The sequence below is a fragment of the Cherax quadricarinatus genome, chromosome 59 (genome assembly GCF_038502225.1).
Source record: "Cherax quadricarinatus isolate ZL_2023a chromosome 59, ASM3850222v1, whole genome shotgun sequence".
NCBI lineage: Eukaryota > Metazoa > Arthropoda > Malacostraca > Decapoda > Parastacidae > Cherax > Cherax quadricarinatus.
Window position 1 is genome coordinate 15,098,024 of NC_091350.1, and position 24,034 is coordinate 15,122,057.

General features: G+C 37.3%; 1 protein-coding gene across 1 annotated transcript in view; it reads right to left on the reverse strand.

Moving 5' to 3' along the window:
* The window catches only part of ABCB7 (ATP binding cassette subfamily B member 7), a 178,017-nt gene that overhangs the window by 87,961 nt on the left and 66,022 nt on the right, over window positions 1-24,034 (reverse strand). Inside the window, exon 3 of the mRNA XM_070097822.1 lies at window positions 8,158-8,426. Within this exon, the coding sequence (XP_069953923.1) occupies window positions 8,158-8,426 (269 nt within the window). The remainder of the gene's footprint in view (window positions 1-8,157; window positions 8,427-24,034) is intronic.

Genomic DNA, 24,034 nt, shown 5'->3' on the forward strand with positions numbered 1-24,034 from the left:
GGAGGTACTACTGTCCTGCCAAGTGAGTGTAAAACAAAAGCCTGTAATTGTTTTATATGATGGTAGGACTGCTGGTGTCTTTTGTCTGTCTCATAAATATGCAAGATTACAGGCATGTCTTGCTACTTCTACTTACACTTAGGTCAACCTACACATACATGTACACGCTTATTTATACACACTCATCTGAGTTTCCTTTGATTTTATCTTAATAGTTCTTGGTCTTAATACTTTTCCTTTTATATCCATGGGGAAGTGGAATAAGAATCTTTCCTCCGTAAAGCCATGCGTGTTGTAAAAGTCAACTAAAATGCTGGGAAAATGGGCTAGTAACCTCTTTTCCTGTAAAGATTACTAAAAGAATAAGAAGAAGAAAATTGCAATGGGAAAGTCTGAATGTGGTGGATGTTGTAAATGATAAGAAAGAGATGATTGGGGATGTTATGAATGAGAAGAAGCTGGATGTCCTGGCTTTAAGTGAAACAAAGTAAGGGGGTGGAGAGTTTCAGAGAGAGGAATAAATGGATTAGGTCAGGGGTTTCAAATAGAGTTAGAGCTAAAGAAGGAGTAGCAATAATGTTGAAGGATAAGATATGGCAGAAAAGAGGGACTATAAACATATTAATTCAAGGAATGGAAAATGAAGGTTGATGTGAAAAGTGGATTATAGTAAGTGTATATGCACCTGGAGAAGAGAGAAGTGTAGAGGAGAGAGAGAGATTTTGGGAAATGTTGAGTAATGCATGGGGAGTTTTGAACCAATTGAGAGTACTTGTGGTTGGGGATTTAATCTAAAGTGGGAAAAATGTTGTGGAGGGAGTAGGTAAATTTGGGGTGCCAGGTAAATGTAAATGGGATTTTAATTGAGCTATGTGAGAAAGAGACTTGAAATAAGTACAGTAGGGCCGCTTTACGGCGTTTCACTTTACGGCATTCCCAACGGCATTTCAAATGACCAAAACTCATGCGCCCCACCTGACTTTCTAATGTCACCTGTTTGTTTACATTCTTCGTGAGTCTGTAAGCACTAAGTCTCTCCATTTTTTCTGAACTCAAAAATTTTAAAAGTTTTAAAGTTATTCATATTTTATATATACTGATAATTATACTTATGTCTACGTGTACCTAAATAAACTTACATACTGTGCTGGCATGCAGGTACACATTAAAATCGGTAAGTGTCTTATGTCTCCAGACGTCATATTAGTAATGATAATAATCATCGAGTCATTTAAATGTCGATATTAGATATACACATTTTCATTAATCCATCTATGATATTTTTTTTAAAATTAATAATAAACACGATGCATAACATATAAATAAGATAAATACACCCCACAGTAGAATAAATAAACATAAATGTGAGATGTGGTAGCAGACGACGGCACAAGTGACGCCATATTAGAAATGATAATAAAAATAACAATATCACCGAGTCTCATTAAATGTCGAAATTTTGACTTAATATACACATTTTATTAATCCATCCATGATATTTTTTCAAATTATATAATAAACACGATACATAACATAAAAGATGATAAATAAATTCTACAATAGAATAAATAAACATAAATATAAGAGGGGGAGCCAGATAACTTGTACAAGTGATTAGAAGAATAAATTTTTTTAATCTAACATAAGAGAAAATGTGTTACTGGGGTAACTGTAGAAAATTTTTCCTTTCTGATGTAAGTTTTTTCCAGGTATACACAAATACAGTTACATAGATTATCATACATACAAATATGGTAGAGAACCGGGATAACCCAAAAAGTCATGTGACTTATTTCCCACTGCCTTTCACTCAGAGCTTCATTTCTTCTCAAAATGGTGTCAGAGAAGGGATGTTCTTTTTTATTAATTCACCGATCAATGTAGAGACAACCTGTACAAAATGTAACTTGTACACAAACCAGACGGGGTACACTTGCTACAAACTTACCTTCCCCTGGTTTGTTTACATAACTCTGCCTGCCCCTCTCACGACTCATTTTTTCTCTCTATTTATTGTCTATCTCATTTATTTACTCCTGACCTACATTAAGACTACAAATATTTGAGGTAGTAATGAGGAACTGTATATACATTTTACCCTCTGGATGTTTAAATATCATAGAATATATGTGTGGGTTTGGCCCGGTTGGTAGGGTAGCCCAGCTGACTCCACACATCCCACTTGATTTTAAACAAATACTACCATCTAAACCATTTTTTAAGGTAAGTAATGAGTGAACTGTAATACATTTTATCGCTGGATGTTTAACATCCTAGAATTGTAGGGGGGTGGGGTCCTGGTAAGGTAGCTTTGATTGTACACATACACACTTGATTTCTACAAATACATTGTCCACCCTAGACTAAGACTATAAATATTTTGTAAAGTAATGAGTGGACTGTGTGTATTGTACTTTTTATTTTTTTTTGATGCCTGTTCTATTGCTAACTTTATTTTGTTAGTAAACTTGTTATTAGTTTTTGGGATGCATTAAAAGGGAAAAGGTTCCATTTACTGCTGTTTCACATGTTACCCTTTGGAACCAACCTCCCATATAATGGGCCAGCTGTAATATTTTAAAGAAAAAGAGGATAAATAAATAAACAAGGTATGATGTAAATATGTAAGAAAGTAGTTTGTTAGATTATGTATTGTGGATAAAAGGTTGATGGGAAGGCTGGGATGTACATTATAGAGGCAACTGATATATCGGATCATTATTTAGTTGTAGTACAGTTAGAGTAAGAGGTAGATGGACAAGAGGAAATGGCAACAAAAAAGGAGGGAAGTGAAATGTATAAACAAGGAGGAGGAAGTTCAAGAGATATAGTTACATTCAGAAATGTGGTTAGTGCAGATGAGTAGTGGGGGTTGAAGGGGGTTGGATGAGTTTTAAAAAATGCAGCATTAGAATGTGGGAAGTTTGTGGTTAAGGAGGGTGGGGCAGGAGGAAAGAGGAGTGATTTGGAATGATGAAGAAAGGGTGATAAAAGAGAAAGTTAGCTTATGAGAGGTTTATACAAAACAGAAGTTTATAAGAAGAGCAGAGTATATGGAGATAAAGAAAGGTGAAGAGAGGGTGAGAGGTGCAAAAGGAGAGCAGATGATAGAGTGAGAGGAAATGTCAAGAAATTTTTAAAGAAAATAAGAAAAATTTTGAGGAGTTAAACAAGTTAAGAAAGCCTAGGAACGGTGGATTTTGCAGTTAAAAACAGAGTAGGGAGTTAGTAGATGGGAGAGGGGGGTATTAGGTAGATGTGAGAATATTTTGATGAACCTTTTAAAAAGTTGAGGAAGAAAGGGAGGTTGTAATTTATGCACTGGGCCCGGAGGACCATTTTTTTAGGAGGAAGAAGAGCAGAATGTAAGTGTGGGAGGTACGGAGGCATTACGGGAATGAAAGGGGTAAAGCAGCTGGAACTGATGGACAGACAGAAATGTTAAAACAGGGGATATAGTGTTGGAGTGGTTTGGGATTTTTGTTTAATAAATGTAGAAAGAGGGGAAAGGGACCTAGGGTTGGCAAAAGATGATAGTCCTTTATATAAAGTGAAGGGGGACAAAAGAGATTGTAAAAATTAGAGGAAAAGTTTTCTGAATTTACTAGAAAGTGTACGTAGGGGTTTTTACTGAAAGAATTAGAGGCAAGACAGAATGAGGATTGGATGAGCAAGGGGGTTTAGATGTAGGATTTTAGATGAAGTGTTTACATTGAAGCATATAGTGAACAGTATTTAGATAAATGTAGGGAAGTTTCATTGCATTTATGGATTTAGAAAAGGCATATGATAGAGTGATAGGGGAGCAATGTACAGATGTAGCAACATAATGGGAATAGGTAGTTACTAAATGCAAAGAGCTTTATGAGGATAGTGAGGCTCAGGTTAGTGTAGAAGAGAGGAGACTACTTCAGAAAAGAGGTCTTAGACAGGATGTAATCACTATGGTTGTTTAATATATTTATAGATGGGGTTTTAAAAGAAGTAAATGCTAGGTGTTCAGGAGAGGGGGTGGATTAAATTATGGAATCAAATACAAAATGGGGAAATTTACACAGTATTTTTGCTGATGATACTGTGCTTATGGGAGATTCAAGGAAAAATTGTAAAGGTTAGTGGATGAGTTTGGGAGTATGTAAAGGTAGAAAGTTGAAAACGAACATAGAAAAGAGTAAGTGGATGAGGGTATCAAATGATTTAGAAAAGGGAAAATTGGGTATCAAATTGGGGAGGAGGAGAGAAGAAGTGAATGTTTAGATACTTGGGAGTTGACGTGGGCAGGATGGATTTATGAAGGATGGTTAATCATAGAATTGATGAGGGAAAAAAGGCAGTGGTGGTTGAGGTATATGTGAGTCAAAAATGTTATTTATGGAGGCAAAGAAGGGAATGTATGAGAGTATAGTAGTACAAACTCTTATATGGGTGTGAAGCTTGGTTCTGATTGCAGCAGCGAGGAGGCAGTTGGAGGCAGTGGAGATGTCCTGTCTGGGGCAATGTGTGGTGTAAATATTATGCAGAAAATTCGGAGTGTGGAAATTAGAAGAAGGTGTGGAGTTAATAAAGATTAGTCAGAGGGCTGAAGAGGGTTGTTGAGGTGGTTTGGTCATTTAGAGAGAATGGATCAAAGTAGAATGACATGGAGAGCATTTAAATCTGTAGGAGAAGGAAGGGTAGGGGTCGTCCTGAAAAGGTTGGAAGGAAGGGTAGGGAGGTTTTGTGGACAAGGGCTTGACTTCAGCAGTGCATGAGCTGTTCGATAGGAGTGAATGGAGATGAATGTATTTGGGACCTAACGATCTGTTGGAGTGTGAGAAGGGTAATATCTATGAAGGATCAGTTTGCAGTTTGAGGATATGTTGTGTATCTTATACTGATATACTTCTAAACTGTTGTATTCTGAGCACTCTAAAAACAGTGATAATGTGTGAGTGTGGTGAAGTGTTGAATGATGATGAGTATTTTCTTTGGGATTTTTCTTTTTGGTCACCCTGCTCCAGTGGGAGACGGCCGACTTGTTGGAAAAAAAAAAAATTCAGGGAACCGGTTATTTTAATAGCTGACTTGAGTCCTGAAATGAGTACAATGCCCTGACTCTAAAGGAGGGTTTGGATATTAGCAGTTTGGAGGATATGTTGTGTATCTATATGTATATGCTTCTAAACTGTTGTGTTCTTAGCACCTCCGCAAAAACAGTGATTATGTGTGAGTGAGGTGAAAGTGTTGAATGATGGTGAAAGTATTTTCTTTTTGGGGATTTTCTTTCTTTTTGGGTCACCCTGCCTCGGTGGGAGACAGCCGACTTGTTAAAAAAAAAAAAAAAAAAAGTTTAGCCTTTCTAATCCCATTTTTTACTTCTCTTTTAAACTCAGCATATTGGTCAGTAAGGTTAACCTCTCCTCTTCTGATGCACCTATAAATTCCCCTTCTCTCCCCTAATAGATGCTTTAGCCTACTGTTAACCCATCTGGGATCGTTATTATTAGACCTAATTTCTCTCCGAGGAATGTATCTGCTCTGGGCACGGTGTACATTATTAAGAAAAAAATCATAAAAGCAGATCCCTTCATAATTATAAGTATGATCATCGTCAATAAAATCAATAGCTAGATAACCCCAATCAAGATTAGACAGGTGTTCCCTAAGTCCATTATAAACGGCAGAACGGAAATCAGGGATTTTTACTGTATTATCATTATTCTTGCATTCCCAATTAATGCTAAAAGTGATGAATTTGTGATCACTTGCGTCAAGCTCTTCAGTGATCTCCAGATTATTTACGATTGTTTTCTTATTTGACAAGACTAGGTCTAGCAAATTATTACCCCTGTTAGGCTCTGTTATGCACTGCTTCAGAAAACAGTCCTGAACTGTTTCCATAAAGTCACTGGACTCTAGATTACCGGTCAAAGAATTCCAGTCAATTTGACTAAAGTTAAAGTCCCCTACTATCACTATGTTATTGTGTTTAGAAGCCCTAACAATTTCGTCCCAAAGAAGTCTCCCTCTATCGTGATCCAAACCAGGAGGTCAGTATATTACACCTAGAATTAGTTTTTCTTGACCCTCTACAAACTCTACCCAAACAGATTCTGTTACTGTTCCATCTATTTTTATACCTGTTTTTATGCAACAATTAATATTTTCTCGAACATATAATGCAACTCCTCCCCCATTCCCATTACATCTATCCACATGGAGCAACTTAAACCCTTGAATATTACACTCAGCAATCATATCCCAACTCTTTAAATCATACCACGTTTCAGTTAATGCAATGATATCAAAGTTCCCAGCACATGCTACCAAACGTAATTCATTAATTTTATTTCTTGCACTTCGACTGTTAGCATAAAATACCATCATATGTTTTTTCTTCTGCACATTTTTCCTATTCATCTTTGTTTTTACACAATTTCTGAAATTATCATTACCCAGAGTTACTCCATGACAGTAACTATTAAGATTCTTAATATCAGAGCATAAGTCAATATATCCATACTCATTATTTATCATTTCTAAACCCATACCTCTAACTAATCCTAGTTTAAAGTCCTAACAGCCCCCTCAACTGAGCTAGCAAGAAAACCCACACCTGCCCTGGATATGTGAACCCCATCACTGGCATACATGTCATTTCGGCCATAGAAGTTGTCCCAGTTGTCAATGAATGGTACTGCATTATCCTTACAGTGTTTATCCAGCCAACAATTAATACCAATTGCTCTGGACAACCATTCATTACCAACACCTCTTCTTGGCAAAATGCCACATATAACAGGGTGCCCTCCTTCTTCCTAATTATGTCTATAGTTGTCCTGAACTTTCTAACTAAATCCTCACTTCTATGCTTGCCTACATCATTGCCTCCAGCACTGAGGCAAATAATAGGATTGATCCCATTACTGTTCATGATGTTGTCAAGCTGGCTAACAATGTCCTCCATCCCAGCCCCAGGAAAGCAAACCCTCTGTCTCCTACTCCTGTCCTTCAAGCAGAACGCCCTATCCATGTATCTAGCCTGGCTATCTCCAACAACAACAATATTCTTACCTTCCTTGGTGTCATTCGTCGTGACGTCCCCAGTAGTCGACTCACATTCATCGGATAGCACGGAGAATGCGTTAGATGTTTCCACAGCAGTCTCTTTCTTCTTCATCGTTTGTCTTTCCATTCTTCTTGATCGTCAACTTCGTTCCATGCTGTCCAGCCACTGACCACGTTCCCTTCTTGACCTGAGGACTCAAAACAGGAGGACTACTACGAATCCTCTTGTTTTCCTCAGTCAATCGCCGTATCTCCATCTTCGTTACTCTCGGCGGCTGGAGGCAGTGGAAATGTTGTGTATAAGGGCAATGTGTGGTTTAAATATTATGCAGAGAATTCGTAGCTTGGAAATTAGGAAGAGGTGTGGAGTTACTATAAGTATTAGTCAGAGGGCTGAAGAGGGGTTGAGGTGGTTTGGTCATTTAGAGAGAATGGAACAAAATAGAATGACTTGTATAAATCTGTAGGGGAAGGAAGGTGGGGTAGGAGTCATCCTCAAAAAGGTTGGAAGGGGGTAAAGGAGGTTTTGTGGGTGAGGGGCTTGGACTTCCAGCAAGCCTGCATATGTTAGATAATAGTGAATGGAGATGAATGGTTTTAGGGAGCTGACGAGCTGTTGGAGTATGAGGAGGTTAATATTTTGTGAAGGGATTCAGGGAAACCGGTTAGCCGGACTTGAGCCCTGAAAATGGGAAGTACAATGCCTGCACTTGAAAGGAGGGATATTAGCAGTTTGGGATATTGGCAGTTTGGAGGGACGTCTAAGCTGTCATATCTGAGCACCTCAGCAAAGACAGTGATTATGTATGAGTGATGGTGAAAGTGTTGAATGATTAAATTTTTTTTTTCTTTTTAGGCTTTTCTTTCTTTTTGGGTCGCCCTGCCTTGGTGGGAAATAGTTGACGGTTTAAAAAAGTAAATAAAATCTACTTAAATAAATATGAAACATGACAATTCTTTCCTATACAGAAGAGCTAGAAACAACCTTCAAAACACTAGAGTGAATAAATACCCCAATGGAATATATGCTAGTTAATTTGCCTAAGACATACACATACAATGGCTCCTGAATGATTATACAAAATATAGCAATACAAAAATACCACTTACCAGTATCCCTGATACAAGGCTCACTTCAAATATTGTGGGAACAACATTGAACACAAGTGCTGACATCACAAAGTTAATTCCTCGACTGCCTCTGTCAATAGCCTTGGACAGTGCCCCAGTCTGCCTACTCAGATGAAAATTCAGATCAAGGCTATGAAGATGCAGAAAAACATTCCTTGCAATTTTGCGGATGGAATTCTGTGCAACTTTAGCAAACACTGCATTGCGAAGTTCACTGAATGCAGCAGCTCCTGTACGGGCAATTCCATCTGTTGATGCACTATGTAGTCAATCAGCCAGTTTTACTTTAGAAACAAGGCTCTAAATATTTACATATAAAATAATACAAAATTATGAGTTAATAGTGTAGAAAGTCTTCATGTGTACAAGAAATCTCAGTGAAATTAACAAATTATTTGATTCATTAGCCTCAAAAATATCAGAGGAAAATAAGGGTTAATTATCATACAAGTTATTATATTTACACTTTTCAACATTTAAAATGAAAGATGCTCACACAATGGTGAAGAAATATTGTATCTCATTTGGAACTCAGTGAAATTACGAAAATATAAAACTGAATTATGTACTTTTTTTAAAATTCAGAATGTTTCAAATAAGAACAAAGCTCCTAATCTTTAGAAAAATGCTCTAAATTAAGAAATTTCAAACTAGAAAAATCATATTCAGACAATTTTATTTATGACAAAGTGAACAGAGGCAATATGTATAAGGAGACTTGCCCATATTCTCCCAGACATGTATGGGCAAGTCTCATCACACCTGTTACCCCTATTCACCTAGCAATTGGTAGGTAACTGGGTGTTAGCTAGATGTCGTGAATCTCAGCTTAGGGAAGAGGATGGTTAATAATGAAGAAAACAGTACGCTTAGATCAGCTTTCTGTTTTCTTAGTGTTTAACTCTAAGTTTTATTAGTTATCTTGGGGTATTAAACTTTTGGGGTTTAAAATCCACACATTTTCCAGAAGACAATGACAACTTGACTTATGCTTTATGGCAAGAGTGAGGGACTTGCTAAGTGCTGACAGTAAAGGACAGCTTAACCAACTTGTAGGTGAGGGAGAAATTGAGAGGTTTGGTGTGTGCAGAGTTAATGACAGAACAGTACTTGATTTTTTTTTTATATCATCAAGTTTTTCATAACTTTTTGTTGCTTACAGTTACATGAAGGAGGGTAGAATGCTCATCATATTTATTTTGAAAAAATAAAAAAAAATAAATAAATAATGGTTGATAATATACATGGTACAGGTCCTCCATCACAAATCCGGCATCATTGGGGCCTGTAATGTGCCAGATTACTGAGTTTGCCGGATTACAGAGCAGTTAGGTCAGAATACACTTAATAAAATTAACCAACTTGACTTACACAAAGATCATTGAACATCGGCAAAAATCGAACATTTCCGCTATTTGAGCTCAATCAAAATCATGTCTATTTCTGTAATATATCTTCCATTCTATCAAATGAGTCCAAAAAAATGAGAATACAACCATAAAAACCATACAAAAATATACTGCAAAGAGGCGGCTAATGGCTGAGAAGTGAACTCCCTTATTTAGCGTCCATCTTCTTTATTTTTGTTGTACGTTAAGAAGCATCTTTCCATCAAACATTGCCCAAGTTTCAATGAGATAGCCCAACAAAGAACCGAGAAAAAAAAATATTTACCAAAAATCATACATGGCAAGCCCAAGCCAGGTACTGGAAGTAAGTCACTCTATCTGACTTTTCTGGGTTATCCTAGGTTCTCTATACATACACTGCTATGTATGATAATCTATGTAACTGTATATGTGTATACCTGAATAAACTTATTTACTTCTAGTCTGTCAACTGAGTACAAGAAACTGCCCATTCACTTATTTCAACTACCCAATAAAGTGGTCAGAAATTGGCAATTTGGCCGATTTCACACAAATTTCAACAGATGCCAATTTCAAAATAGCGTCCAGAATAAACAATGCAGACATTCCTGACACTAAAATAACATTTTCTCTGTTCATTAGTCACGGCTACAGGCCCCTCTTATATTACTCTTGCTTACCATTTGGAATTTTTATTCACAAAAAAATAGAAGATTTACTGTTATGCAGACTACTGCATTATTGTAATAATTGTATAAATAATGTTAACCCATTCTTCACTCCGTATTGGAATTTGGACTGGCAGGCAGACAGGTATTAGACGGTGACGTCATTTGTTTACTCTTGAGCTTCGCTAAAGAATAGAACATTTTCACTACTGAGTGCAATTTCAAGGTACTTTTCATCATGAAAGCAATCAAAATCATATCTATTTCTGTAATATATCTTTCATTCTATCAAATGAAACGGAAAAAATCAGAATATAACCATAACAAACATACAAAAATATACCGCTAAGCAGCCGCTAATGGCTGAGAAGTGAACTCGGCTATTTATGGTCTGATTTCTTTCATTTTTGGTGTACGTGAAGAAGTATCTTTCCATCATACATTGCCCAAGTTTGAATAAGATAACCCAACAAACAACTGAGAAAATAATATAATAATAATAATAATAATAATAATACTACAATAATAATAATAATATTAATAATAATAATTTTATTTACTACACGTTCATGTACATGGGATATAGACATAGCTGACATCAGTGACATACTACTATATAGAAAGCCGCTCGTTATGTAGAGTATTTCAAGCAAATTAGGTCAGTCCCCCAGGATAACACCCAGGTACCCATTTACTGATAGGTAAACATAGACAACAGGTGTAAAGAAACACGCCTAATGTTTCTACCCTGGCTGGGAATTGAATATTTACCAAAAATCATATATGGCTAACCCAAGCCAGGTACTAAAAATAAGCCACGTTGGCTTTTTTGGGTTATCCTAGGTTCTCTACACATATGCTGCTGTGTGTGATAATCTATACAGAGAAAATAGCGTTTTTGTTTCAGGTTTATGGTGCAGTACGAGCGTATATCACAGTTAGCCCTGTGCTATATTCCGTTTTCTCTAATATAAGCCCCCAAGACAGGGATAAGAGAATGGTACAGTGGAACCTCAAAAATCAAATTGCTCCCAACACAACCAATTATGTAAGTGTATTTTTGTAAGTGCTTTTATAAGTGTATTTTTGAGGGGTCTGAAATGGACTAACCTAATTTACATTATTCCTCATGGGAATAAATTAATTCGGTAAAGGCACTCGAACAGCCTTCTGGACCAAAGAAAGTTCGATATTGGAGGTTCCACTGTATTTGTATGCCATATCCTCTTCATACATCCGTCGAACTGCTCAATACAGTATTATGCCAAATATTATTTATTCTGCAGTATTTAACATGTTTTATGTTATTTATAATGTTTATTATGTCATATTAGATCAATTGTGATAGGCAAATAAGCTGTAGTGTTGATATTAGCGTAATAATAAAGCATATTCTCCTGCTTCATGAGACTGAGCTCATGGCAACCGACAGTGGCTTCAAAGCCACCTTACCTTATCTTTAATGGATAATGCACTGTGTAGGTGCTTTACATAATGAGAAGTATTTCTTTTATTCATTGAAACCATGGCTAGGGCTAAAACTAAGCAGGTTAAAACAATAAATGGAGAAAAAGAAATTGGAATGACTTATGCAGCAAGTAGCACCATCAAACAGTACCAGCAGGTTGGTGTGGCGACCCTGGAAATTTGAAATTATGCTTGCCAAAATTAGTGCCGAATAACTGAAGGAACCGAATAACTGATTGCCGGATTTGTGATGGCGGACCTGCACATCCATTCTTACCTCAGTGATGAACACTAACACAGCCATTACTTATTTTTACCATATCTGCCATTTCCCACCAAGCTAGAGAAGGAAGCACTCACTATCTTTCATTCAATTGTTGTCTTGCCAGAAATGCATGTATATTACAATTCAAGATTTCATTTGGCTAGCCCAGAGTGTTAGTAACTCTGGTTAACCCAATGCAATAACTATGACTGCCTTATTTCCACTGGGTCCTTTGATCTTCTTCCTAAATATGTGACCTACAACAGTTGCCTAACACCTGGGTATCTACTTTCTGTTAGGTAAATAGAAGCAATGGGTATGAGAAAACATCCAGTGCTTCCACTAGTGCCTGAATCAAAACCAGGTCCTTCAGATGCAAGCTGAAAGCACACACCTATCTTTTAGAGTGTAGGTACTGCACTCACTTCCAGATTTGATCATTTTAGGTGATATCCCACTGTCCTTGCAAACATTTAAAAAGTAGATTGATACACAAAGAATGAGGATTATTAGAGATTTTAAAAATTATTTCTTTCCTACTAGAGAACAAAGTGCAATAGATAACTGGTTAATGTGATACAAATCCAGTTAAGAAAATATGAGAGAGTGCATGATGGTAGGATTGCTGGTGTCTTTTTCTGTCTCATAAACACGCTAGATAACAGGGATATCTTGCTACTCCTACTTACACTTCGGTCACACTTCACAGACACACACATGCATATATATATATATACATACATCTAGGTTTTTCTCCTTTTTCTAAATAGCTCTTGTTCTAATTTCTTCTATTGGCCATGCGTGTCGTATGAGGCGACTAAAATGCCGGGAGCGATGGGCTAGTAACCCCTTCTCCTGTAAACATTTACTAAAAAAGAGAAGAAGAAAAACTTTATAAAACTGGGATGCTTAAATGTGCGTGGATGTAGTGCGGATGACAAGAAACAGATGATTGCTGATGTTATGAATGAAAAGAAGTTGGATGTCCTGGCCCTAAGCGAAACAAAGCTGAAGGGGGCAGGGGGGTTTCAGTGGGGAGAAATAAATGGGATTAAATCTGGAGTATCTGAGAGAGTTAGAGGTAAGGAAGGGGTAGCAATAATGATGAAGGATCAGTTATGGAAGGAGAAAAGAGAATATGAATGTGTAAATTCAAGAATTATGTGGATTAAAGTAAAGGTTGGATGCAAAAAGTGGGTTATAATAAGCATGTATGCACCTGGAGAAGAGAGGAATGTAGAGGAGAGAGAGAGATTTTGGGAGATGTTAAGTGAATGTATAGGAACATTTGAACTAAGTGAGAGAGTAATTGTGGTAGGGGACCTGAATGCTAAAGTAGGAGAAACTTTGAGAGAGGGTGTGGTAGGTAAGTTTGGGGTGCCAGGTGTAAATGATAATGGGAGCCCTTTGATTGAACTTTGTACAGAAAGGGGTTTAGTTATAGGTAATACATATTTTAAGAAAAAGAGGATAAATAAGTATACAAGATATGATGTAGGGTGAAATGACAGTAGTTTGTTGGATTATGTATTGGTAGATAAAAGACTGTTGAGTAGACTTCAGGATGTACATGTTTATAGAGGGGCCACAGATATATCAGATCACTTTTTAGTTGTAGCTACACTGAGAGTAAAAGGTAGATGGGATACAAGGAGAATAGAAGCATCAAGGAAGAGAAAGGTGAAGGTTCATAAACAAAAAGAGGAGGCAGTTAGGGTAAGATATAAACAGCTATTGGAGGATAGATGGGCTAATGAGAGCATAGGCAATGGGGTTGAAGAGGTATGGGGTAGGTTTAAAAATGTAGTGGTAAAGTGTTCAGCAGAAGTTTGTGGTTACAAGAAAGTGGGTGCGGGAGGGAAGAGGAGCGATTGGTGGAATGATGATGTAAAGAGAGTAGTAAGGGAGAAAAAGTTAGCATATGAGAAGTTTTTACAAAGTAGAAGTGATGCAAGGAGGGAAGAGTATATGGAGAAAAAGAGAGAGGTTAAGAGAGTGGTGAAGCAATGTAAAAAGAGAGCAAATGAGAGAGTGGGTGAGATGTTATCAACAAATTTTGTTGAAAATAAGAAAAAGTTTTGGAGTGAGATTAACAAGTTAAGGAGCCTAGAGAACAAATGGATTTGTCAGTTAAAAATAGGAGAGGAGAGTTATTAAATGGAGAGTTAGAGGTATTGGGAAGATGGAGGGAATATTTTGAGGAATTGTTGAATGTTGATGAAGATAGGGAAGCTGTGATTTCGTGTATAGGGCAAGGAGGAATAACATCTTGTAGGAGTGAGGAAGAGCCAGTTGTGAGTGTGGGGGAAGTTCGTGAGGCAGTAGGTACAATGAAAGGGGGTAAAGCAGCTGGGATTGATGGGATAAAGATAGAAATGTTAAAAGCAGGTGGGGATATAGTTTTGGAGTGGTTGGTGCAATTATTTAATAAATGTATGGAAGAGGGTAAGGTAACTAGGGATTGGCAGAGAGCATGCATAGTTCCTTTGTATAAAGGCAAAGGGGACAAAAGAGAGTGCAAAAATTATAGGGGGATAAGTCTGTTGAGTATACCTGGTAAAGTGTATGGTAGAGTTATTATTGAAAGAATTAAGAGTAAGACAGAGAATAGTGAACAAGGAGGCTTTAGGAAAGGAAGGGGGTGTGTGGACCAGGTGTTTACAGTGAAACATATAATTGAACAGTATTTAGATAATGCTAAAGAGGTTTTTGTGGCATTTATGGATTTGGAAAAGGCGTATGACAGGGTGGATAGGGGGGCAATGTGGCAGATGTTGCAGGTGTATGGTGTAGGAGGTAGGTTACTGAAAGCAGTGAAGAGTTTTTACGAGGATAGTGAGGCTCAAGTTAGAGTATGTAGGAAAGAGGGAAATTATTTCCCAGTAAAAGTAGATCTTAGACAAGGATGTGTGATGTCACCGTGGTTGTTTAATATATTTATAGATATGGTTGTAAGAGAAGTAAATGCGAGCGTCTTGGCAAGGGCGTGGAGTTAAAAAATAAAGAATCGCACATAAGTGGGAGTTGTCACAGTTGCTCTTTGCTGATGACACTGTGCTCTTGGGAGATTCTGAAGAGAAGTTGCAGAGGTTGGTGGATGAATTTGGTAGGGTATGCAAAAGAAGAAAATTAAAAGTGAATACAGGAAAGAGTAAGGTTATGAGGATAACAAAAAGATTAGGTGATGAAAGATTGGATATCAGATTGGAGGGAGAGAGTATGGAGGAGGTGAATGTATTCAGATATTTGGGAGTGGACGTGTCAGCGGATGGGTCCATTTATGAAGGGATTCAGGGAAACCGGCAGACCGGACTTGAGTCCTGGAGATGGGAAGTACAGTGCCTGCACTCTGAAGGAGGGGTGTTAATGTTGCAGTTTAAAAACTGTTGTGTAAAGCACCCTTTTGGCAAGACAGTGATGGAGTGAATGATGGTGAAAGTTTTTCTTTTTCGGGTCACCCTGCCATGGTAGGAATCAGCCAGTGTGTAAATAAAAAAAAAAATAATAATAATAACTCAACAATACACTCTACCCCCCCCCCCCTTCCCTGGACTGATTGAAATTTAAATTAAGCATTTGTATAATGAAAAAGGTTAATTAACTACTATGTATTTACAAAGAATATTGTAAAGTGGTAAATTTTAGATTTTTACTGGAACTGTAGAGGTAATCACATAGACTTGGAAGTTAAGAGTTGTCAGGAATAATCTGAATACTCTATCAGGAATACTCTGGAACTGTGATGTTACAGGGACGACATATTGGATACCTGAAGCCACAAGATTTTCAGATGAAGGCCAACTGCCGTGATACATTCCTCTTGGCAATCTTTTTCGATATTTCATTAAAGCAAAGATTTTTTAAGTGCTTTGATCTTTCCTGTGTAATTTTTCATACAACAAATAAAAATTCATTAGCATTCAATAACCTTACCACCCTTTATATACAAAAAAAGCTTCGCAAGTGCAGTCACCAATCATTGCAACACTCTTTAACAAATCCATCGAATCCTCTACCTTCCCCACAGTTCTCAAAATAGTGAGGGTCACCCCGATACATAGAGGAGGAGCTCAAACAGACTCGAATAACTATAGGCCAATATCCAACTTACACCCTCTCTCTAAAATCTTTGAAAAATTAATTCGTAAGTGAATCTATTCCTTCCTCATCTCCCACAACATACTCAACCCCTGTCAGTTTGGGTTCAGGCCTAATAAAAATATGAATGATGCTATTATACACATGCTAGAACAAATATACACTGCACTCGAGAAAAAAGAAGTCCCACTGGGGATCTTCATTGATTTACAGTTGACAATTTACAGTTGACAATGATTTGCTGCACATAAAATTATCGCACTATGGTATAAGAGGGCACTCCCTCAATTACCTAAAGTCATACCTTAGCAACATAAGCTAATATGTGTACACAAATGGAGCAAACTCTTCCATACATCCAATTACAGTTGGTGTCCCACAGGGAAGTGTCCTTGGCCCTCTTCTTTTTCTCACTTACAAAAATGACCTACCAAATGCATGGCAACTACTCTAACCCACACTATTTGCAGATGACACTGCATACATCTTCTCTCACCCAAGCCCAGTCATGCTAGCCAATACTGTAAATACCGAATTACAGAAAATATCTACCTGGATGATGATTAACAAACTTACTCTCAATATTGACAAAACCTACTTCATACAGTTTGCAAACAGAACTACAGATGTCCCTCTTAACATAAAGATAAATGGGTCACCTATCACAAAGCTCACAGAGGGAAAGTTCTTAGGAATCCACCTTGATAATAGACTCAAATTTCAAACACATGTACAACAAATTTCCAAGAAAATCTCCAAGACCGTAGGCATACTATCGAAGATACAGTACTATGTTCCACAGTCAGCCCTCTTGGCCCTATATCGCTCACTCATTTACCCCTATCTCACCTATGGAATTTGTGCATGGGGCTCAACAACAATAAACCATCTCAGACCATTAATTACCCAACAAATGGCTGCAGTCAGAATGATAACAAATTCCCACTACGGGCAGCATACTCCACCAATATTCAAAATTCTAAACCTACTTACTGTACAAAACATTCATACTTATTATTGTGCCTACTACATACATAGAACACTTAACTCAGATATAAACCCTCCCCTCAAACTTCTCCTTACCAACCTCAACAGAACACATGACCATAACACAAGGCATAGATCACTCTTTGATGTTTCTCGTGTCCATCTCACACTATGTAAAAACACAATGCACATAAAAGGCCCAAAAACCTGGAATTCATTACCTGTGAATATAAAAGAAATACTGTGTTTATCAATTCAAGATTCTTCTTAAAAACCACTTACTCACCCCAACTAAATAATTACTGATTAACTGTATCTCATAAATGTATAACCTCTGACCTTATCAAACAATGTTTTTTTGCACAAATAACCCGCACATAAAAGAGAGAAGCTTACGACGACGTTTCGATTTGACCAGATTATATTATAAATTGTGCTACAAATTTGTACAACTATAAAACTTCTTATTTGAAATACTCATTTGCACTTCATGTTGTAATTTGTTTACTGTAATTTTTACCACTGAATATATCATTGCTTAGTTAATCTTAAGTTAATTTTAAGCCTGCCCACAATGCTCTGCATACAAGAGGCTTTTGGCATGTACACTCAACCACTGTATTTCTTTTGTACAACTATGTGTCATGTCCAAATAATAATAAATAAATAAATTAAATAAATAAATAAATAAATAAATATATCTAAAGCATTATAGATAGTAGGTTGGTAGACAGAAACTGCCCAGGGAGGTGCTAACGTCCTGCCAAGTGAGTGTAAAACGGAAACCTGTAATTGTTTTACACGATGGAGGGCTCTGGTGGCCTGGTGGTTAACACTCTTGCTTCACACGGTGAGGGCCTGGGTTCGATTCCCAGCCAGAGTAGAAACATTGGACGTGTTTCTTTCCACCTGTTGTCTATGTTCCCCATCAGTAAAATGGGTACCTGGGTGTTAGTCGACTGGTGTGGGTCGCATCCTGGGACACTGACCTAAGGAGGCCTGGTCACAGACCGGGCCGCGGGGGCGTTGACCCCCGGAACTCTCTCCAGGTAAACTCCAGGTAAGATGGTAGGATTGCTGGGGTCTTCTTTATCTGTCTCATACACATGCATTACACTTAGGTCACACTACACATACATGTACAAGCATATATATACACATCCCTCTGAGTTTTCTTCTATTTTCTTTCTAGTTCTTGTTCTTGTTTATTTCCTCTTACCTCCATGGGGAAGTGGAACAGAATTCTTCCTCCATAAGCCATGCATGTTGTAAGAGGCAACTAAAATGCCAGGAGCAAGGGGCTAGTAACCCCTCCTCCTGTATATACATGTGTTACTAAATGTAAAAGGAGAAACTTTCATTTTTCCTTTTGGGCCACCCCGCATTGGTGGGATACAGCCGGTATGTTGAAAGAAAGATCTAAAGCATTATTGTAAATTGTACTAATTGTAATATTTTTGCTACTTCTCTTTTTGCAATAATACATAATTCAAATTTACCACTCAATAAACTGTGTCTAAGCATTATGGTTAGTCAGCTTGAAATGCTCATGCATATTAGTGGCTTTCCTTATCCCTGACTAATTTATTGTGTGTAAACTATACACTGTATACTACACAAAGAAATACAGTTGTTTTTGCTTGTTTGTTTTTCTAGCACTTTGATTAATTCACCGAACAACTATTAGCCTGTCAATAGATACAGCTGTTGACAAATAAATTATTAGCAAAATATACTAAGAACTGCACAGAATTACGGTATCACCAACAACTGGCATTAAGCTAGTCTGGCAAAAAAACTCGTCTCATTCTGGTAAGACAGCTATGGAATGAACGATGGTGAATTCATTTTATTATCTGGGGCATCCTTCCTATTGGTGTTTAAAGTAAATTTTAGTGATGCCTTGTTAACCCTTTCACTATCTCCCGTGTAGTAGATCTGCAACAATACCGCTCATGTAAACCATACCACAGGCAGGGTTAGAACCCGCGCTCAGAGTCATAAAACTTATATTTGTGGTCATAGTGGTGCCTATGCTAACCTTTCTATGGTGTATAAATATACCTAGTTGGACAAATCTTACTGTGGATAGCTGGCCTAGTGGTTAATGCGTCGGTCTGGAGTTTCATGACTCTGATCACGGGTTCTAACCCCGTCGGTGGTATGGTTTGTTTGCAATCGTGTCATTACGATTTTGTGAGTCATGTCACTCATGTATCTACACCTTAACCACAATGCCCTCGAATATGCTGCACACTGTAAATTTTGGCCTACACATGAGAGAACAGGTCTGTGCAGTAGATGTGTAGAGTATAAAAAAAATCCTGTCTCACACAGTGCATGATGAGAAATGCAAACCTCTGTCATTGTGTTTAGTTTTAACCTTTTCATGGTCACCAGGCCCTCTCCAAGACTTGTTCTCAGGGTCGCCAAATTTAAAAAAAAAAAAAAAAAAAAAAAAAAAAAAAAAAAAAAAAAAAAAAAAAAAAAAAAAAAAAAAAAAAAAAAAAAAAAAAAAAAAAAAAAAATCTTATGAAAAGACAGAGAATCTTTTCCCGATCATAATGACACCAAAAGTATGAAATTTGATGGGAAACTTATGAAATTACGCTCTCGCGAAGTTAGCGGTCTCGACAAAGTTTACGCATCGGCGATTTTGCCCACTTTGAGCCCTATTTTCGACCAATTCCAATGTACTAGTCGACAAAAATCATAACTATTTTGCTAGAACTCCATTTTTTTCTATCGAATGAGTACAAGAAACCACCCATTTACCAATTTCAACTATCCAATAAAGTGGTCAGAATTTAGCAATTTTGCCAATTTCACACAAATTTTAAAAGATGCCATTTTCCGAATAGGGTCCAGAATAAACAAGGAAGACATTCCTGGCACTAAAATAACAAGTTCTCTGTTCGTTAGTCACATCCCCAGGCCCCTCTTATATTTCTTTGGCTTTCCACTTTGAATTTTTATTCTTACAAAAAATAGAAGATTTACTGTTATGCATACTACTGCATTAGTGTAGAAAGGGTATAAATAATATCAGCGCACTTGTGAAAGAATATTAGACTCACTAGTCGATGTGTATTGGACGCTTGGCATGATTTGTTTACTTTTGAACTTTGGTAAAAATCGAACATTTCTGCTACTTTGAGCTCAATTTCAAGGTACTTCTCATTGTAAAACCAGTCAAAATCATTTCAATTTCTGTAATATGTCTTCCATTCTATAAAATGAGACCAGGAAAACTAGAATACAACAATAAATACCATACGAAAATACAGTGCAAAGTCGCTGTTTTAATCCAAAAGCACGGTCCAAGTTTTTTTTTCTCATTACGCAATGTGTGCTGCAGGATTTTTTTTATACTGCGCACACTGACCACATAGACCCATTCTTTCATATGTAGGCCTACCAGCTTTCTCTCACTAGATTTGAGGGCGCTAGAATTTAGGCGTACTAGTACATACGTCAAAAAACCCTGGTGCGTAAGCCGTACTAGTACGTCTGAAACCCTGAAAGGGTTAAGTAGTGACCGAGATGTTTTCCAGGGTGATTTTAATGGTTTTATTGGCTATTTCTTGGTATCGATTGACAGAATGAAAGATTTACTAGTGAAATAGAGATGAATTAGCTGGTTTCAGACCAGTAGTAACTTGAAATAGACCTCATAAACACAAAAATAATTCATTTGGTGGGGCCTGCAAGACCAGGACCCACACGTTACTGAATTCACAAACACAATGAGTAACTGCATGTTGCTACCAACAGTAACAAAACCTACAAGAGTTACAGAGACTAGTGTTTCCCTACTTAACCACATCTGGACCAACACCATATCCCCTTTAAAATCAGGCATAATTACAGATAATACCACAGACCACTACCCTACTTTCCTCATAACAACTCTTGGTAAAATACCCCAAGACACTACTAAAGTCACCTTCAGACTCCACAATGAGGCAGCCATTAATAACTTCACAACAGCAGTAACAAACATTGACTGGCACACTGAGCTAGAAATCTATACAGATATTGACGAATGTTTTAATAATTTTCTAAAAAAGACCCAATACCTTTATAACAAGCACTGCCCTAAAAAAACTAAACAGATGACAGCTAAGAGACTGAACAGTCCCTGGCTAACACCTAGCATTCTCAAATCCATAAATACAAAACACCGATATGAAAAAAGTACAGAATGGGTCACATAACCAGAGACCAAACAAAACGTTACTCGTCAATCCTAACCAGCCTGATAAGAAGGGCAAAAAAATTGTATTATGAGAACAGATTATCCAACTTACGAGGTGATATAAAAAAGACCTGGAAGACCCTATCAGAAATTCTGGGAACAAAAAAGATATCACGACATAGCGAAATAAAATTAGCAAAATCAGATGAACCCCAACTCCCACCAACAGAAACAGCAAACAGACTCAATGATTTCTTCTCCACTATAGGTCAAAACCTTGCCAATAAAATCCCAAGCTCAGATACCCCACCAAATGACTACCTCACTGGCAACTACCCGAACACACTGTTCCTAGCTCCGACTAACCCATACGAAGTCTCCCTTATTATCAACGCACTGAAAAACAAGGCAGGAGATTTAAATACCTTACCACCCTTTATATACAAAAAAGCGTCACAAGTACTATCACCAATCATTGCAACACTCTTTAACAAATCCATTGAATCCTCCACCTTCCCTACAGTTCTCAAAATAGCAAGGGTCACCCCGATCCATAAAGGAGGAGACCAAACAGAGTTGAATAACTATAGGCCAATATCCAATTTACACCCTCTCTCAAAAATCTTTGAAAAATTAATTCATAAACGAATCTACTCCTACCTCATCTCCCAAAACATTCTCAACCCCTGCCAATTTGGATTCAGGCCTAATAAAAATACTAATGATGCTATTATACACATGCTAGAACATATATACACTGCAATAGATAAAAAAGAAGTCCCACTGGGGATCTTCATTGACTTACGTAAAGCTTTTGATACAGTTGACCATGACTTGCTCCACGTAAAATTGTCACACTATGGTATTAGAGGGCACTCCCTCAACTACCTCAAGTCTTACCTCAGCAACAGAAGCCAATATGTGTACGCAAATGGGGCAAGCTCTTCCGCACAACCAATTACAGTTGGTGTCCCACAGGGAAGTGTCCTTGGCCCTCTTCTCTTTCTCCTATACATAAATGACCTACCAAATGCTTCGCAATTACTCAAACCCACACTTTTTGCAGATGACACTACATACGTCTTCTCTCACCCGAGCCCAGTCACGCTAGCCAATACTGTAAACACCGAATTACAGAAAATATCTACCTGGATGAGGACTAACAAACTTACACTAAACATTGACAAAACCTACTTCATTCAGTTTGGTAACAGAGCTACAGATGTACCTCTTAACATAACAATAAACGGATCACCTATCACAAAGCTAACAGAGGGAAAATTCCTAGGAATCCACCTCAATAGTAGACTCAAATTTCATACACATATACAACAAATTTCTAAGAAAATCTCCAAGACTGTAGGCATACTATCGAAGATACGGTACTATGTTCCACAGTCAGCCCTCCTGGCCCTTTATCACTCTCTTATTTACCCCTATCTCACCTATGGAATTTGTGCATGGGGCTCAACAACAATTAACCATCTCAGACCACTAATTACCCAACAAAAGGCTGCAGTTAGAATGATAACAAATTCTCACTACAGGCAACACACTCCACCAACATTCAAAACACTCAACCTACTCACCATACAAAACATCCATACTTATTATTGCACCTATTACATACATAGAACACTTAACTCTGATATTAACCCTCCCCTCAAACATCTCCTTGCCAACCTCAACAGAACACATGACCATAACACAAGGCACAGATCACTCTTTGATGTTCCTCGTGTCCATCTCACACTATGCAAAAACTCAATGCACATAAAAGGCCCTAAAATCTGGAATTCATTACCTGTAAATATAAAAGAAACACTACCTGTTTATAAATTCAAGTCTCTTCTCAAAGATCACTTACTCACTCAAAACCAAATAAATACTGAATAACTGAACCTTATAAATTGTATATCCTATATGTTACTCACAATTATATCACACAAATGTTAAACCTAGGACCCAATCTAACTTTATTATTTTTTTAAATACACTACCTAACAGAATACTCCATTCGACTGAATGTACAGCAATGCAAGCAACCATATGACCTGTCTTTGTAATACTCATTTGTGCTTTATAGTTATCTGTTTACAATAATGATTTCAATGATCATCATGATTTCATCATTGCTTAGTTAATCTTAAGTTAATTTTAAGCCAGCCCGTAATGCTATGCATATAAGTGGCTTTGGCATGCTGCTCTTACCTGTATTTTTTGTACCTCTGTTTGTATGCTTAAATTACTAAATAAAATAAAAAATAAAAAATGAAAGGTAGCCCCTTTCCCCAATCTGTTTTATGGGTTTTTACTAAGTGGTCTTCAATTACTGTGGCCTAAACCATAACCAATCATTCTTGATTATATTTTATTACCCAAGAAATAGGGCAAAACTTCAATGATGGATTCAAAATGGAGGGCAAGTGTAATATAAGAGTGGCCTTGAGAACATGATTAATGAATAGGCAACAAGTTCCTTTAGTAGTCGGAATGCTTATGGTGTTTATTCTGTACTCTGTTTTTAGATTGGAATTTGCTGAATTTTGAGTAAAATTTGCCGAATTACCAACTTCCATGGACTTTATCAAGTACAGTGGACCCCTGCATAACGATTACCTCCGAATGCGACCAATTATGTAAGTGTATTTATGTAAGTGCGTTTGTACGTGTATGTTTGGGGGTCTGAAATGGACTAATCTACTTCACAATATTCCTTATGGGAACAAATTCGGTCAGTACTGGCACCTGAACATACTTCTGGAGTGAAAAAATATCGTTAACCGGTGGACTAGTTCTGATA